The sequence below is a fragment of the Gopherus evgoodei genome, chromosome 6 (assembly GCF_007399415.2).
Source record: "Gopherus evgoodei ecotype Sinaloan lineage chromosome 6, rGopEvg1_v1.p, whole genome shotgun sequence".
NCBI classification, from domain to species: Eukaryota; Metazoa; Chordata; order Testudines; family Testudinidae; genus Gopherus; species Gopherus evgoodei.
Window position 1 is genome coordinate 86,908,856 of NC_044327.1, and position 17,542 is coordinate 86,926,397.

The following is a 17,542-nucleotide window of genomic DNA, read 5'->3' on the forward strand; positions in this document are numbered from 1 at the left end:
GTTGACCTGTTTGCAACCAAAAATAAGTTTTTTGTTCTCAGTTGAGTTTCAGTCTGGGATCGTTTAATCAATGTCTTCCATCTGAACTGGGGATCAGCACTGACGTATGTTTTCCCCCCGAACCACTCATTCCACAGATTTGTTTTCAAACTGATGAATATTTGTTGCATCAGATTGTATCGTTGCAAGACAATGCTCTGCAACCTTCTCAGTCTGTGTTTGACCTCCCCGATCTCTTCCCGTCTAGCTTGACCTACTGACTCAGCACTATGGTCAAATTTGGCGTCCAGTGCTGAGCAGTCTGCACTTCATGGTGTGTATGCTGCATGGTTAGATGAGGGGAAGGATGGTGGGTTCAGAAGCAGTTCTGAGTGTTCTGCTTAATAGTAAAAAACCTTCCACTAAGGTTATCTATTTGGCCAAGTGAAAACATTTTTTTGGTTTGATTGCTAGCCAGGGAAATTCAGCTGAAGCTAGCCAGCATTCAGGATACTTTGGATTATCTGTTACAACTTTTAGTCCCCTGGTTTCTTTTTTTTTTTTTTTCCCCCTCTCTCAGCTCATTGAGGGTCCACTTAGCAGCAATCTTTATAATACTGTCCTCTGATCCAAAGGAAGTCTGTTTTCTCAAACCGCATGGTAATGAGATTTCTAAGAGGTGTTGTCTGTCTCTTTCTACTTGTGAAGTAAACTGTTCTATTATGGGACCTTAATACTGTATTGGCTACCTTTATGGTGCATCCTGGCAAGTTCTCTCTTCTTTGCCAAAAGGTGGCTTTTCTTATTGCCATAAAAGCCTCAAGAAGAATGAGTGAACTGTAGGCTTTAATGGCAGAACCTCCATAAATGCAGTTTGCAAAGATGAAGTGGTCCAAAGGTTAGACAAAAATTTTGGATGCAATGTGGTTTCGCAGTTTCGCCTTAATGAAATATTTACCTCTGTTCTTTTGTATGCCACATTCAAATGTGGATGAACAGCGTCTTCACGCACTGGATGTGAGACATGTGAGACAATGCTTGGTATTCTATCTGAAAAGGATTAAACCAAATAGTTCATCACCTTGACTTTATCTTCTGTGCGGATCAAATGACGGGTCAGGTGGTCTCTGGACAGATGCTTTCCATATGGATCATTTCCTGCATGACGACAGCATATGGGGTAGCTCGGACCACACCTCCACAGAAACCGATGGCTCATTTGATGAGGGCCCAAAAAGCTTCTGTTGCATTTCTCAATAATGCTTTTATACTGGATATTTGCAGAGTCGGTATGTGGTCTTCTGTGCACATGTTTAGCAGATATTATGCTATTACAACTGCATCTCTGTCAGATGCAGACTTTGGGAAGGCAGTCCTGCAATCATTGTTCAAGTAGATTCCAAGCCTCACCATCTTTGGTTACTGCATGTCAGTTGCCTGAGTGGAATACACATCTGCAGCCACTAGAAGAAAAAACTATTACCAGCCTGTACTGTAATTGTTGTTCGAGATGTGAATGCAGATAGGTATTCTGTGACCCTCCCCCCATCCCCTCTGCAATGGAGTTTCTACTCTTGGGGTATGTCTACACTACGAGATTATTCCAATTTTACAGAAATCGATTTTTGGAAACAGATTGTATAAATTCAAGTGCACGTGGCCACACTAAGCACATTGGTGCTTACAGTGGTGTGCATCCATGTACCGAAGCTAGCTCAACTTCTAGAACGTTGCACTGTGGGTAGCTATCCCATAGTTCCCACAGTCTCCCCCTCCCGTTGGAATTCTGGGTTGAGAATGATGGGGCCAAAAATTTGTCGCGGGTGGTTATGGGTAAATGTCGTCAGTCAATCCTCCCTCTGTGAAAGCAACGGCAGACAATCATTTTGCACCCTTTTCCCTGGATTGCCCAGGTAGACGCCATAGCATGGCAGCCATGGAGCCCGTTCAGCCTTTTTTCACTGTCACCTTACGTCTACTGGATGTTGCTAACAGAAGCGGTACTGCAGTGCTATACAGCAGCATCCCCTTGCCTTTGCACATTAGCAAAGACGGTTACCAGTCGTACTGCACCGTCTGCTGCTGCCATGGGTGCTCCTGGCTGGCCTCGGTGAGGTTGGTCGGGGGTGCCTGGACAAAAATGGGAATGACTCCCCAGGTCATTCTCTTCTTTAAGTTTTGTCTAATGGAGAGTCAGTCCTGCCTAGAATATCAGGCAAGCCTACTAAAGAACCAGAGAGGCAAACGGCCGCTCCGGGTCAGAGCCCCATACATCCTGCAGAAATGATGAGCTGCATACCATTCTAGGGGGTGCCCCTGCAACAACCCCACCCGTTGCTTCCTTCCTCCCCCACCCCTCCTGGGTTACCGTGGCAGTTATCCCCCATTTGTGTGATGAAGTAATAAAGAATGCATGAATTTGAAACAACGCTGACTTTATTGCCTCTGCAAGCAGAGATCAAAGGGGGGAGGGGAGGGCAATTGGCTTCCAGCGAATTGCCCTCCCCTTACAGCGAAGCAGAGCGAACCACTTTTCTGCACTTGCTCAGCCTATAGCTGAAAATGGAAATCTGTAATAAACACTAGGATAGAAGCACAGGCAGGACTGAATCTCCATTTGTGTGTGGGCCTTTGGTTGACACTGGTAAAACACAAAATGTCCCAGGATATGTATGTTGGGGGACAGTTCTAAACGGCAGCTTAATTTTTTTATTTGCAGCAAAATGTAGAGGTCTAAGTATCTGATTGTGAGCCCTGGTAGCAAGGCGTAGGCTGAGGTAGGTGCGACCCCATGGTGCTGCTGACTGGGAGAGCAGCCTGAGGCAGAAGCCTCCAGCTGGCAGGATATTCCAGGCAGGACTGAATCTCCATTACATAAAACTTAAAGAAGAGAATGACCTGGAGTCATTCCCATTTTTGCCCAGGTGCCCCCGACCGACCTCATCGAGGCCAGCCAGGAGCACCCAAGGGACGACGATTATGGATACCAGTCATACTGCACCATCTGCCATTGGCATGGCAAGGGGATGCTGCAGTGTAGCACTGCAGCATCGCGTCTGCCAGCAGCATCCAATAGACATACAGTGACATTGAAAAAAGGTAAGAAACAATTTTTTTTCCCTTTGCTTTCACTGGGGGGTCAGCTGACAACATATACCCTGAACCATCCACAACAATGTTTTTGAGCCTTCAGGCATTGGGAGCTCAGCCCAGAATTCAAATAGTTTTCAGAGAGTGCGGAAACTGTGGGATAGCTATAGTTGCCCCTCCCTCCGTGAGCGTCCATTTGATTCTTTGGCTTTCTGATATGTTTGTCTCAGCTCCTTATGTTTCACACAGCACTTTGTTGAGTCCCTGTTGTGGCCTCTGTCCATCATGGCCTTGGAGATTTTTTCAAATGTTTTGGCATTTTGTCTTTTGGAATGAAGTTCTCATAGAACAGATTCATCTTCTCATACAGAGATCAGATTCAGTATCTCTCGTACGGCCAATACTGGAGCTCTTTTTTTTTGATTCTGGGACTGCATGGTCACCTGTGCTGATCAGCGCTCCACTCTGGGCAAACAGGAAATGAAATTCAAAGTTCGCGAGGCTTTTCCTGTCTGCCTGACCAGTGCATCTGAGTTCAGATTGCTGTCTGGAACGGTCACAATGGTGCACTGTGGGATAGCTCCCGGAGGCCAATAGCGTTGAATTGCAGCCACGCTAGCCCTAATTCGAAATGGCAATGTCGATTTCAGCGCTTTGTCAGGGAGTACAGAAATCAATTTTAAGAGCCATTTATGTCGACAAAAATGGCTTCGTTGTGTGGATGGGTGCGGGGTTAATTCGATTTAATGCTGCTAAATTCGACATAAACTCATAGTGTAGACTCAAGCCTTGATGTTAGTTGCAAAGGAATTGAGGGAGGTTGGGGCAGCGCTGCCCTTAAATAGCCATTGGAGAGGGCTATGAGTGCCTAATTGTGTACCACCCCACTGGATACTACTAAGCAAAGTTACTGGCTTCAGTCCACTGAGTGCACACACACCTGAGTGGAACACATGTCTGCACCCACAACTCAAAAAAAAAACAATTACAGTACAGGTAGGTAACCACTTTTTATAGTTGCAAAGATTTATTTTCCATATATGAACTGAGTGGAAACCAGTATTGTGCTTTCTTCCTAAGTCTGTACACCACTCCATTGCCACTGTTGCTTGTAGCTTTGACAAGTTGCAGCATGGGGTAAGCTGACCAGTCTGGTCAGTTTTTACTACTGCTGTTCCTGCGACTGCAGCAGCCAAGAAGGTGAGGGAGGAGAATAATAGAGGAGTCCACATACGGTAACAGCAGTTAGGTGATTTTGAGGTTAGAGAATATTCCTTTACTACCAGAAACCTACTAAATAGAGGCTGATACAGAAGATAGAACCCAAACAGGATACTATATGGAGAGGGAGAGAGACTTTGAGAAAAATGACAGAGCAAAATTAATAGATTGGTTGACAATATTACAGTTAAATGATGTATACAAATAATATACAACTTTTAATCCTTTAAATTGCAGACAGGGCCTGAGAGAACAGTTATTTTTCAGTTTGGCTAGTAGACTTAATCTTCAGGGTGTGTATGTCTGGATTTATATTGTAGCTTTTAGAATTTTCATCTTGCTTCTAGCTTTCAATTTTTCCCTTTTCCTTCAGCTACACTAAAAGAGCAAAATAGGAGCTCCTTCTCATCTACCATTGATTTTCCTGGGTGCATAATATCTGAATATTTGCTTGGGCACCGTACAGATTCTGGGTCTAGGAGCCCATCATCACCAGACTTCATCTCTAGCTCTTGGTGCAAACCTTCTATTACAACTGCACCAACAGGGAACACAAATACTTTATCTATTATTTCATGGTCTCAAAATCAGTGGATTTGCTTTGCTCGTGATCTTGTTACAGTTGAACAAACAAATGCAAATCACGAGGCACCCCAAAGTTTGCGTTTTAAAACTGAAAATCTCCACACTGCCTCTACTTCTCTGCTTGGGAGTTCTTCCAACAGCTGTGCCTCTGAGGATCAAAGCGACCTTTACAATAATATTACGTACCATGAAAAAGTATTCATTGAAGAAACTGACAGTGCTACTGAAATTTCTTCCACATCTTCGTTAGCACCACTGGACTCTAGTTTAGTTTCCACTTCTGTTCATATAGACAAGGGTATGGCAAGCATGTGTTGTGTATTGGTCTTTGCCTAATAACTGACTCCAAAAAGTAGACTGACTTCTCTCCCTCACTGTTGTTCAGTTGATATTAAAATTAATTCATCCTCTCATCTAAAGATACTAAATCTTATCAACGTTTTTAGCACCAAGCCTCCTAAGTCAGTCAGTCAACATATAAATAAGTATCCAACTGAAAAAAACCCTTCGTGACTAAGAGCATTGTTTGTTCCTGATCATGTGGAACTTTGCTTTTAAAAAAACAGCGAATATACTATGCTCACTGCCTTTGACATCCCTCAGAAATCAAAAACTTCTGGAAAATTTAAATATTTAATATTGCAAAAAGTAATTGTAGTGTTTTTTAAACTTTATATAGCTATTATTGGAGTAAAAAAGCTAAAATCTGTACATATCCTTTTGATATTTAAATCAAATTTTAATGTGCAGTTGAGACTACAGTTGTGACACAAACTAACCTAAAAAAAATCAGTGTTGAGACAGGTATTCCATCTCCTCCCATTGTGTGCCTCTGATCAGGGTGTTTATCGTGCACTACTTACAGTAGGCATAAGAGGATGAATTTAAAGGGAAGATTGGTAATGTTAGTCTTGAATTGATTTATTTTTTGACATTTGTGGTACAAATTTAGGATGAGTGGGATTTTCAAGTGCTCAGCATTGGCCTAAGTCTATTTCCATCAAAGTCATTGATAAAACTACCATTTACTTTAATAGGAACAGAGTTATGCCATATCTGAGTGCTTTTGAAAATCTCTCACAAAATGTAATTTTTAGAGAATATTTTTTTTGGTTACAAGCACATGTAAAATTATTTTTGGATAGATAATTGAATATGCTGTAACTCTTGTTTATCATCAAAAAGAACAGGCGTACATGTGGCACCTTAGAGAAACAAGTACTCCTGTTCTTTCTGCGGATACAGACTAACACAGCTGCTACTCTGAATCTTGTTTATCATGTAATTATGTATTTGCTTTTTGGGGGGGAAAAAAGCACATTTTTGATTCAGAATTCTTACTGGATGACATCTAACAGCTGTTTTGAAGTATAGTTCTCAGAAAAGTGGCTATGTGAAAATAGCTCCTTCTTTCACTGACTTACTGAGAATTATATCTGCTCATTTTAGAGGCTTATAAAAAAAATTTTAATTTTTTTTTACAATTTTTTAGTTTCTGGTAGTCCTGCTGAAAGAAGTGAGAAGTTACACGGGTTTCTCACACATCAACACAATTATTTACTAAATTTTAATCATTTATAACACCTGTGAAAACTCACTGAAGGCAGCGTGGTTTCACATATGTCAGCGGCCTGATATTAAGATAATGGAGCTGCGCAGCAGTCACCAAAGGCCTAACTGGCCTGTTTTATTACTGTTGGTGATACATTAGAAATAAAAGACACGACTTCACCCTGAACCCATGCTGAGCATACAGGGTGAAAGCTAGGTAAAACCATCTTTTGATCTACGAACTGGGAATATTTGATATGGAATCATTTAGGAACTGTAATGATGGAGCCCACAATACCATTTGTAGTCATTTTTCAGAGTACCGTAGAATCACATTTTAATACCATAGTAGTTTTTCTTCGTTATGAATTCCTGCAAAATAGGGTTTATAATAAAGTAGAATCTTTAACAGAAATGTAATTTATAATGGTTGCACTCAGTGACTTTTTTGTATTTTTTGTATGACTTTTATAATACTATTGATTTCTTCACATTATTGTTTTTCAGCCAGGCCCACAACTCCTCTTTCTGTAGGCACTATTGTACCACCTCCAAGGCCTGCTTCCAGACCAAAGATATCAACAGGGAAACTTAGTGGAATTAATGAAATTGTATGTATTTAATTTTACTTTTTGTTTAATTATTTAACTTATTTCTCAAAGAATGGCTCAACTTGAAATAAAGCACTCATTTACCCCATTATAGTTAACGTTTCTTTTTACATCAAACTCTTTGAGAGTTTATAAATCACCCATTTTAATTGTTATCAACCTAAAATGTGCATGGAAATTGTTCACTGTGAATGTAATTATTAGTAGCATAAATTTGTTAGTATTTTTTATGCAAAGCTTTTGGAGGGCTTAAGTGTTTGCTTTTACTTGCTCAAACAAAGAATCAATTTTAAAAACTGAAGATTGCATATACATAATGCCATATCTTTAAAAAAAAACAAACCTTGAGTGAAATCCTGATCCCAGTGAAATCAATCGCAAAACTCCCAGGATTTCACCCCCAATTTCTAGGAGAGAGAACCACATGAGGGAAGAGGAACGCATTCATATTATCAGGCTGATACTGCATCTGATCACATGCATCTGAGGAAGTGGGTATTCACCCACGAAAGCTCATGCTCCAAAACGTCTGTTAGTCTATAAGGTGCCACAGGATTCTTTGCTGCTTAGGCTGATACTGTTTGTTCATCTTATGATAAACATTTTGAATTCTTCTGACCTAACATGGCTCACTAGGTACCGTTTTATTAGTTATGTGCATTTCTGTACTACCCATCACTGTAGTACCTGAGAATTCTTTACAGGTTCTGGGTGCTGTAAAAAAAAAAAAGACATAAGTAGCAAAACCAAACCACAACTTCCACCATTTCAGATTTGCTCTTCCCTGGCTTGTGTTAAATTATTTGACTGGTTGTTACTAACATTTAATCTAGTCTATCCTTATTTGTTAATTTTGGATGTGAAACCATCCTTGTGCAACACCAGATGAATTTGGGTGAGGGAAGGTCAGGGCAGAGGGGAGGATTAATGTGCGTGGAAAGCCTGAGATCCACTCTTTCACAATGCAGTGGCACTGCACCATCTCCAGGTTAAACAGCGGATGGTTCTTTGAAAGACACCAACCTTGCCTCTCCACTGGTGTGACCCCTAAAGTAGTCATCCATGGAAAGTGCTCGTGTATTCAGGACTGCAGGTTCAGGCAGCAGCATAAAAGTTTAGCTTCTCTGCCTTTTTTTTTTTTTTTTTTTTTTTTTTTAATTTTTTTTTTGGCACTTAACTCAGCCTGAAATGGGGTTACTTTAGGCTGTTATATTGGCAAAGCATAATGTTAACTCATTAAAGATTGATTATCAGGAAAAACTTCCTAACAATAGTCTAAATAATAGAATAACTGCCCAAGGGAAATGGTAGCAGTTCATAAGTTTTTTTACTTTGAAAATTAGGTTGGATAAAACACTAGAAAAAAATATCATAGGGGACGATCTTACATTAGGCAGGGAATGAACTAGATGAAGACTTCTTTTCTGGTTCTGTTTGATTCTCATAAGATTTCCTTTTTTCGTCCATTTAAAATCATATATATGTTTGTAATGATCTTGACACATTTTGTTTTAAGCCGAGGCCATTCAGCCCACCCTTGACCTCTAACTCCAGTCCACCACCTATAGCTCCTTTGGCACGTGCAGAGAGTATCTCATCAATATCTTCTTCAGCTTCTCTAAGTGCAGCAAATACACCCACAGTAGGTAAGTAATTCAGACTATCTGTGAACAACTATTTTGTCTCTATAGCCTGTAATTTTTATAACTTTTATTTTTTTGAGAAGAGCTATAAATCTTTATTCTTCAGGGCATATATAAACCACTAACTTCTGGATGTTGGGAGAAAATAGCCTTATTTGTCCAACTTAGGTTTTCTTGCAGCTTCTTTGAAGTATCCTGTACTGAATACTATCAGAGACAGGATACTGGGCTAGATAGACCACTGATCTGATCCAGTATGGCAGATCCTTCAGTGAAATTTTTTTTTAAATTGTTGTAGAAATGCTTATAAATGCTTACTTGGTATGCAGGATATGTATACATTAAGTGAGGGCTGTCATTTGTTTGAGATTTTATTCTGTTTGATATTGAAATATTCTTTAGATATAGAGTGAATTTAATCATTTTTAAAGAAACCATTGTGTTTAGGCCTATAATCAGGTTTTGTTTTAATAATTTCTGTTATAAAACATAATACTAATAGAACTGTTACCATGAAAATTGTTTTTAAATGATTTATAATGATTTAAATGTTCCCTTGCCTTGCTTATAACCCTATAATTGCAGCATTATGCAGATACATAGAAACCAAAATCTGGAATTGGTGGTCTTTTCCTTTCTCCAGGTTGAGAAAAGTTAAAGGAACTAACTAAAGAGCATAAATGGTGAAAAGTAAATTAGGGCCCCAATCGTGCAATATACATGAATAGTGACATTGACTTTAGAGGAAACATTCGCCTGCATAAAGTTACATGTTCGTGTTTGAAGGATCAGGACCTTGATTTCTTTTAAAATTCTTTCAGTTTTGACAACCTAAGGTGTAACTAGCAAGGACATTTTTTTTGTAGAAGTGTATTTTTTTTAACCTGATGTTCCTTTTGCAGGACTGATTATTATTTTTTAACTATTGGACACTATTACAACTTTAGTCTGCTAAATTAAACTTAACTCCAGCAAATGTATATTGTTTCAAGGGAATTTGTGGAAAAGTCTAATATTCCTTAACTAATTTATTTTATATTTTAACCTCATCTTTAATTAGAATTCTTATTTTTCAAACATCTTTCCATTTAAATAATGTAACTTTAAATTAGTGCTTTTTATTATTGCTTGAAATGTTTTGTTTTCTTGCAATGTTTTGTTTCATTTAAATGTAATAGATGATGATATGATCTTTGGAAAGCTTCCTACGATTGAAAAACTTTGTGAGACACCTGCAGGTATTGTTTTAGAAGAACATTTATATGTTAACTAATTATCCTAAAACGGTACCTAATAAAATTTCTTTGTAACTTAACTTTCTCCAGCAATCTCTAGTATCTTCCAGCCATAAAGTAGCTTCAAAGCTAAACTGCTTAATGAGTTATGTGTTGTATTAATCATTTGAAATTGATATAACCAAACATTTAAAAATTTCCAAAAAACTCAGGTAAGGCCTGTGGTCTTATTCTCCCTAATCTTCCATCATAGCTTTTCTCAAAAAAAAAAAAAAAAAAAAAAAAGGCAATTATCTTGAACTTTTCAAATGACAATCATTACTTAACACTTTTAAAGAACCTGTTTTGTATGTGGCATGCAAATAAGGAGAACTCTGAAATATTTGGAAACTTCCACCATAAATGTTACCTTTTTTTGCAGACAGATATTGTCCATTGCCCTCCAGCAGACTAATTTAGGAAAATTAAAAGTGATTCAACCTGTGGTTTAGTAGGACCCAGGCAACTCTTTGTAACTCCGCTGGAACTACTCCTCATATAATGACTGGAGCCACTTTACTTTTGCATCCTCAACCTCAAAACCATTTTAAGTCTCAAAAGTTCTAAAAATTTTGAAACCTGTGTTGCAGTCTGGGGTGCCCGTTTCAGTGAAGTCTCAAGTCCTACTAACTTTTCAGACTGCTGCTGTTTGGCTCAGGAGAGAAGGTACACAACCCCACCAATAGGCTTCTGCCCCAAGGACTTGCCACCAGAGGAAAAAAGAAGGCTGCTTTTTCCGCCGTTTCTCTTCCCTTGTTATACAGGACTCTCTGTGTGGGTGGGGGGCAGATGGACCCCATCTGAAGTTTCTAATGGCATCAAAGATAGAATGGCTAGACTTTGTTAGGTCTGAGGTGTGTTGGGTGATGGCTTCTCAAACTTTTTCATGTTGTGTTACAAGGAGGCTGCCCAACTCATGAAATCAAAATGAAGTCCCTCCCCCATAACCAATTTCCCCTCCAATGCAAATCAATTCAAATACTTCCTCATCTGCATGAAAAATCAGTTCTAATGCTACTGAACATCTGTTTGAAAGCCCCACATACATTCAGAATTGTTTTCCTCCTGTACACACTAAAACTGGTCTACTCCATGGTCCACTGCTCTTCAAGTTGCCTGCAGCCTCACTAGGGGACAGTTCCTTCATGCCTGCCTCTTTAAAGCCTTCATCCCCTTCAGAGTTGCTGCCTCTCACTCCTTATTGTTCTTCCATCTCAACTTGCTTCTTTCCTACTCCACCTCCACTTTGAGGTCATCAGCTGCAGCCACCCCTTGTCACACCACTTCCCTATTTCTGGATCTCCAGCTCCAGCCTCCTTTCTCACTCCCAACAAGGATTCTCAGCATTTTGTGCCTGGCTGCAGAGCAAACAGGCCAACAGAATGCTGATTTACAGTTAAATCTATCTGTATAATAAGGAGGACTTAGTTTTGTTTGGAGATTTTTTTTTAATGAAAACTTAGACTTTTGCAGAGCACAGTAAAAGCTGAAAAAAGAAAATAAATCTTTTGATTTCTAGTGCCCTGGGTATGACCAAGAAAAAAAGAAATATGTATGTGTGCACTTGCATATATTCATATATCTGTGTCTGTGTCTCCTTAAATATGTGCAAATTGTAATATATTAAGGAAGATACAGTTATTTTCAGCAAGCAAGAAATTCCTGTATTTCTTTTACGGAATGGAAAAATATATGTATACACGAAGTTTAATAGATTTTGCATAATTCTCTCTAATGGATCAGTTTGAATTCATAAGAATATAAAAAGAAAAAAGTTACTGTAAATCAACAATTTGTACCTCTGTAAAAGACTATTTATTTAGTAGGAAGTGATCGCCTTCCAGCCTGGCTCTGCAGCTGAGCTGTCTAATCATTACTCCCTACTAGTCTGATGAAAAGGGGATAAATTCCCATACGAGTGTAGAGCAATACTTACAGCTTAAACGCATTTTTAACTGTTTGTTATAGATGACTTTGTATTATTTGCTGTCTCCATAGTTGAGCATTTCACTACAGAGATGGAAATTAATGGGTCCAGTTTTGCCAACTCATGATAAAATCATATTCCCATTAATTTCCATGAGTCTTGCAATATTTGATGAGTCATGCAATATTTTGTTTTTCTTAAAACAAAATTGTAGGGTTATGTAAAAATCTCAGCTTTCTTTTTAAAAAAGATTAACTTTCTAGCCTTTGTAGCTACAGCAAAAAGCTTGAAGATGTGGCCTAAGTGTAGACTGAAAAGCAAATAAAAAGATGTCAACATATTTTTTATTAATTTCATGTTTCCAATCAGTCCACTAATATTTATTTAGTCTGATTCATGATTTTTTAATGCCTGGGCTGGCAATACTGTGAGTCGAAGGAAGAGTACGTGTTCTAATAGAGGTTTTTTATGTAAATGAATTGTATTGGTTCATAGACAAAGTAACTATTGGGAAGAATTCAAAACATTAAAGCATCTTGTAAACAGTGCACAAGACTTTAGAGGAGAAGGTAAGACATGATAGTATCATAATAAGACTAAATATCTGGAATCTGACCATTTTCTTTTTAAACTCTTCTCTCACTCTCATGCTGCTCCTTCTCCTCCCACCCCTCCTGCCTCAAATTAAACATACAGTTCCCACACCCACATGTACTTACTTCATAGATTAGTACATATATTAACAAGCTGCTTCCCTATGTTAAGGTCCCACCCTCCTCCTACAGCAGTGTGTCTCAAACTTTTTGACCCCTTTCACATAAAAAGCCTCTGAGTGCAACCCCACTAATAAATTAAAAATACTTTATTATATATTTAACACCATTATAAATGCTGGAGGCAAAGCGGGGTTTGGGGTGGAGGCTGACAGCTCGTACCCCCCATGTAATAACCTCATGACCCTCTGAAGGGTCCTGACCCCCAGTTTGAGAACTCCTGTCCTACAGCATGTACTGCTGATAAATCTGAGAAGCACATCACAGTATTTCAAAGTAAATTATAGGATTAGTTTGAAAGCAGAAACATGGCTTTTCTGCTTTATGGTACCTCAGTAGACTTCTGTGTATGTAGGTGTTTGCATAACAACTTATGAAGATTGGACTCAGGCCTTTCTGACTGTTTTCCCCAGTACACTGAATGACTTTTAAAGTGGTACATATTTCCTTGTAACTCTGAGGCATATCCTGATTCCTTAATAGGTGGACGTAAAAATCTCAGTAAATAAAAATGTTCTGTGATCCTCTCATGTGAAAAGTGTTTGCCTGCTTGATAGTGCTCGAGACTTAGTTAAAGATGCCAATATTTAATTTATGTGGAATCAGACTAAACTGCTTGGGGGTTTTATGCAGACATAATTGGAATCATGACATGTCCATGATGACTCTCTTCTTTTACTATACATTTTCTTCATATTATAAGCATATAGTAGAGAGTTTGTTTTATGAGTAGTACCAGCTACATATTTAGTTTCCTTTGGGTGCTGTTGGCTTTAATTAATACAATGTTACCATTTATGTTGTATCATGTATGATGTGTTCCCTAGTATCTATCTGTTTAAAATGTCATTGCAAGAGTCTTGTTTTCTCAGGTTGCTTATTGTTGCTTAGTGCTTTGATTGTGTTATATTCTGATTTCAAATGTTTTTCAAATACATTTTTCCACACTTTTCAAAAAAATACTTTGGACTTTGCTGTGAAGCTGATGATAGTGACTTCTTTTTCTTGATACTTCAGTAACATAGGTAGCCAACCATTTTGAAATCTAGCTAAGCTTCGTGAAAATTAAACCTATAAACCATATGTATTCTAGGTGTTTCACGTGGTCCCAGCCCTGTCACCCTTGGAAACCAGGACACCCTGCCTGTTGCAGTAGCCTTTACTGAATCTGTTAACGCCTACTTTAAAGGAGCAGATCCTACAAAGTTAGTTTAATAGTGAATTGTTTTGACTATACTGAGTTACATTTAGAAAACAAATTGGTCTTTTTTTCTTTTCTTTTTTAAAATGGGGGAAAAAATGGTGAAACTTTAGAAGAATGTGGTAAATTCGTTGAAATGAATTTCTGATGAAAATGAGATGGTGATTTATCACTGGCCAGGCATAGTTCAGGTAGGTGCTATGTGTAAACTGTCCCACACAGCTCAAAGCACCTCATTTCTACCTGCAGCACCTCTGCTATGCCAGTTGTGGCCATCTCCTACACATAGTTGTGCCTTGTGTTTGTGGTGTGGAAAAAAGTTCACCAACAGACTACTGTATGCTTTATCCACCAAACTCATTTCACTTGCAAACTCATCTAATTTTTAAATCATATCCCAAGAGGTGAAAGAGGTAGTGCAATAAGCCATAGTGCCACCACCTCTTCATTTAGAATCAATTTGTATTTTAAATTTATGCCTTAGATACAAATATTCTGAAAACAGTAGATCTTTACTTTAAAATTAATAGTGAAATTTGACATGCAGTAAGAACTGGGTATTTTTGTTTTTATTCCGTTGTAATAGAATTGCTCTTCTCTCATCTCTTTCCCAGATGTATTGTGAAGATCACTGGTGATATGACAGTGTCATTCCCAAGTGGGATTATTAAAGTCTTCACCAGCAACCCATCTCCAGCTGTACTCTGCTTCAGGGTAAAAAACACAAGCAAACTAGAGCAGATTCTTCCAAATGCACAACTTGTATACAGGTTTTGTATTTTTTTATCTAATAGAAAACCATGTGATTTTAAAATGTGAATTGTTATATTACTATTTAAAAACAAATTCTCTGATATCTTATTGTTTAAACTTTGCTGTGAATTTTATTTATGCCAGTAAATTGCCTTGTATTTTTTATGCTTAGTTTCTGTTCAGAACTCTCACTCTAATCACAGTATGAGAATTGCATAGATTACTAGACTTGAAATTTCCATTGATTATAATGGAACCACATGGCTAAAACTGCAAAAATGGCTTAAAAATCTAGCTGTATGAATCTGTGGATGTCTCTTTACATACGATATTGTAAATTAAATGTTTTAGACAATCTGTTTAAAAATTAAACCCTATTTAATTTATCTAAATACATAAATACGTGTTTAAATTATATGAACAATGTACCTGATCACTGACAGAAACAAACTAGAAATTTCAAAATTAAGAAGACTGACACTCCCACTTTAAGGTATATGGCATTTTTTGTACAGAGATCACATTGGAATGATTGATGGATCAAGTGTCAGCCTTCACTTGGAAATCTGTTAGCTTGCAGTTAATACTGAAGTTCTTTTTCTGACATGGCAATTACTATTGTGGGTGTGTTTTTTAACTACATCTTTTTACTCTGAAACCTTTCTTTTATACAGACCAGAACCTTTGTGTTACTATATAGATGAGGCATGTCTTATCCACAGCAAAAGTACTTCTGAAAATTCTTAGAAGGAAAAAAAACCAGTGCCCATCTAGAGTAACTGTTTTGTATATTTTTCAGAGTAGCAGCCATGTTAGTCTGTATCCGCAAAAAGAACAGGAGTACTTGTGGCACCTTAGAGGCTAACAAATTTATTTCAGCATGAGCTTTCGTGAGCCACAGCTCGCTTCTTCAGATGCACAGAATGGAACACACAGACAGGAGATATTTATACATACAGAGAACATGAAAAGGTGGAAGGATGCATACCAACAGGAAGAGTCTAATCAATTGAGATGAGCTATCGTCAGCAGGGGGAAAAAGCTTTTGAAGTGATAATTAAGATGACCCATAGAAGATGTGAGGAGAACTTAACATAGGGAAATAGATTCAATTAGTGTAATGACCCAGCCATTCCCAGTCTCTGTTAAGGCCTGGGTTAATTGTGTCTAATTTGCATATTAATTCGAGTTCAGCAGTCTCTCTTTGGAGTCTGTTTCTGAAGTTTTTTTGTTGCAAAACTGCCACCTTCAAGTCTGTCACTGAGTGGTTAGAGCGGTTGAAGTGTTCTCCTGATGTTATTGTGTCATAACATTCAGAAACCAGTGGGAGAACACTTCAACCTCTCTAACCACTCAGTGACAGACTTGAAGGTGGCAGTTTTGCAACAAAAAAAACTTCAGAAACAGACTCCAAAGAGACTGCTGAACTCGAATTAATATGCAAATTAGATACAATTAGTTCAGGCCTTAACAGAGACTGGGAATGGCTGGGTCATTACACTAATTGAATCTGTTTCCCTATGTTAAGTTCTCCTCACACCTTCTATGGGTCATCTTAATTATCACTTCAAAAGTTTTTTTTTCCCCTGCTGACGATAGCTCATCTCAATTGATTAGACTCTTCCTGTTGGTATGCATACATCCACCTTTTCATGTTCTCTGTATGTATAAATATCTCCTGTCTGTGTGTTCCATTCTGTGCATCTGAAGAAGCGAGCTGTAGCTCACGAAAGCTCATGCTGAAATAAATTTGTTAGTCTCTAAGGTGCCACAAGTACTCCTGTTTTGTATATTGCAGTTAGAGCTGCCTGAAAGTCAGGATTTCTAGTTTGTGAGAAATTTCTGTTTTGAAACACCACCACATGGAGCTGCAGACTCATATAATCCACATGTCCGTGCTGCCATGGCCCCTGGAAGCCAGAGAACAGTCCCCATGGCAGGGCTGCCTCAGACCCATGAGCTCTGGAAGGTGAAAGCTCAGGGAACTAGGTAAACTAGACTGTTTGTTGCTGTAGCAGAGCACTCACAGGGACACGTGCTATCTGCTCAGAGACTCTCTCGTTGGACCTCCAGCTGTATCACTCTGTTACCTGTTGGCTGTATCTCCCTTCCCTGGGTGGGGAAAGGACCCACTCCAAGAGAACTCATGCAAATCAATAACACATCTTTGAGAAGTATCTATACTCCACATTTGTAAGACGGCAACCTGGTGTTCCATTGATACCTTCACAAAGGATTATGCCTTTAGTCCCAGATTCTTCTTCAGATTCAGAAGTACAGACATCAGGTATTACAGACATCTATACTGCCTGCATCCTTGCACTCTCACTTGTTTGGATACTGCTTACCAGTCACTTGTGTGGAATACACATAGGGACTGCCACACAAAGAAGAAAAGCAGGTCATTTACCTGTAACTGAAGGTTCTTCAAGATATGTGGTCCCTATCTCTATGCAACTGCCTGCCCTCCTTTCCCTCTACTTTGGATCATGACTGGATTTGCAGTAAGAGGAGGAACTGGAGAAGTGTTGGTTCATGCTGCCCCTCAGAACCTCAGTATAGAGCATGAGGGAAGCTACTGTACAGGTGTAAACCAACAGAAACCACCTGCCAGAAATCTCTGATCTCAGGCACATAGAGCGCATGAATACCATATGTGGACTAGAGATAGGGACCATACATGTTGAAGTAACCTCCACATTGTGATCAAGGCATTTTAGTATTTATAATCTTAGATTAGATTAAATTTACTTTTAAAGATACTTTTTTGTAGCTTTTTCCCCTCAAGGTGTCACTACAGGGCAGGTTTTTTTAATATTAAAAATATGTCCTCTTGAAGGAACAATCCAGACACAGCCTTAACTATGGTGCCCCTGACATTCAGCTGTAATCCAGGGGTGTGTGTTTGTGTTGAATGCTAGTATTGAATAGGTA

The 17,542-nt window shown here is 38.6% G+C and overlaps 1 protein-coding gene across 6 annotated transcripts in view; it reads left to right on the forward strand.

Annotated features, from left to right (window-relative positions):
- Nucleotides 1–17,542, forward strand: part of FCHO2 (FCH and mu domain containing endocytic adaptor 2) — a 245,273-nt gene that overhangs the window by 208,735 nt on the left and 18,996 nt on the right. For 4 of the 6 annotated variants that reach the window (XM_030567794.1, XM_030567795.1, XM_030567797.1 and 1 more), the window contains 4 exons: nucleotides 6,934–7,037; nucleotides 8,554–8,683; nucleotides 13,748–13,859; nucleotides 14,470–14,625. In XM_030567794.1, the coding sequence (XP_030423654.1) occupies nucleotides 6,934–7,037; nucleotides 8,554–8,683; nucleotides 13,748–13,859; nucleotides 14,470–14,625 (502 nt within the window). Of the gene's footprint in view, nucleotides 1–6,933; nucleotides 7,038–8,553; nucleotides 8,684–9,858; nucleotides 9,919–13,747; nucleotides 13,860–14,469; nucleotides 14,626–17,542 lie in introns of all 6 variants that reach the window. The other 2 variants (XM_030567793.1, XM_030567796.1) reach the window with 1 other exon arrangement.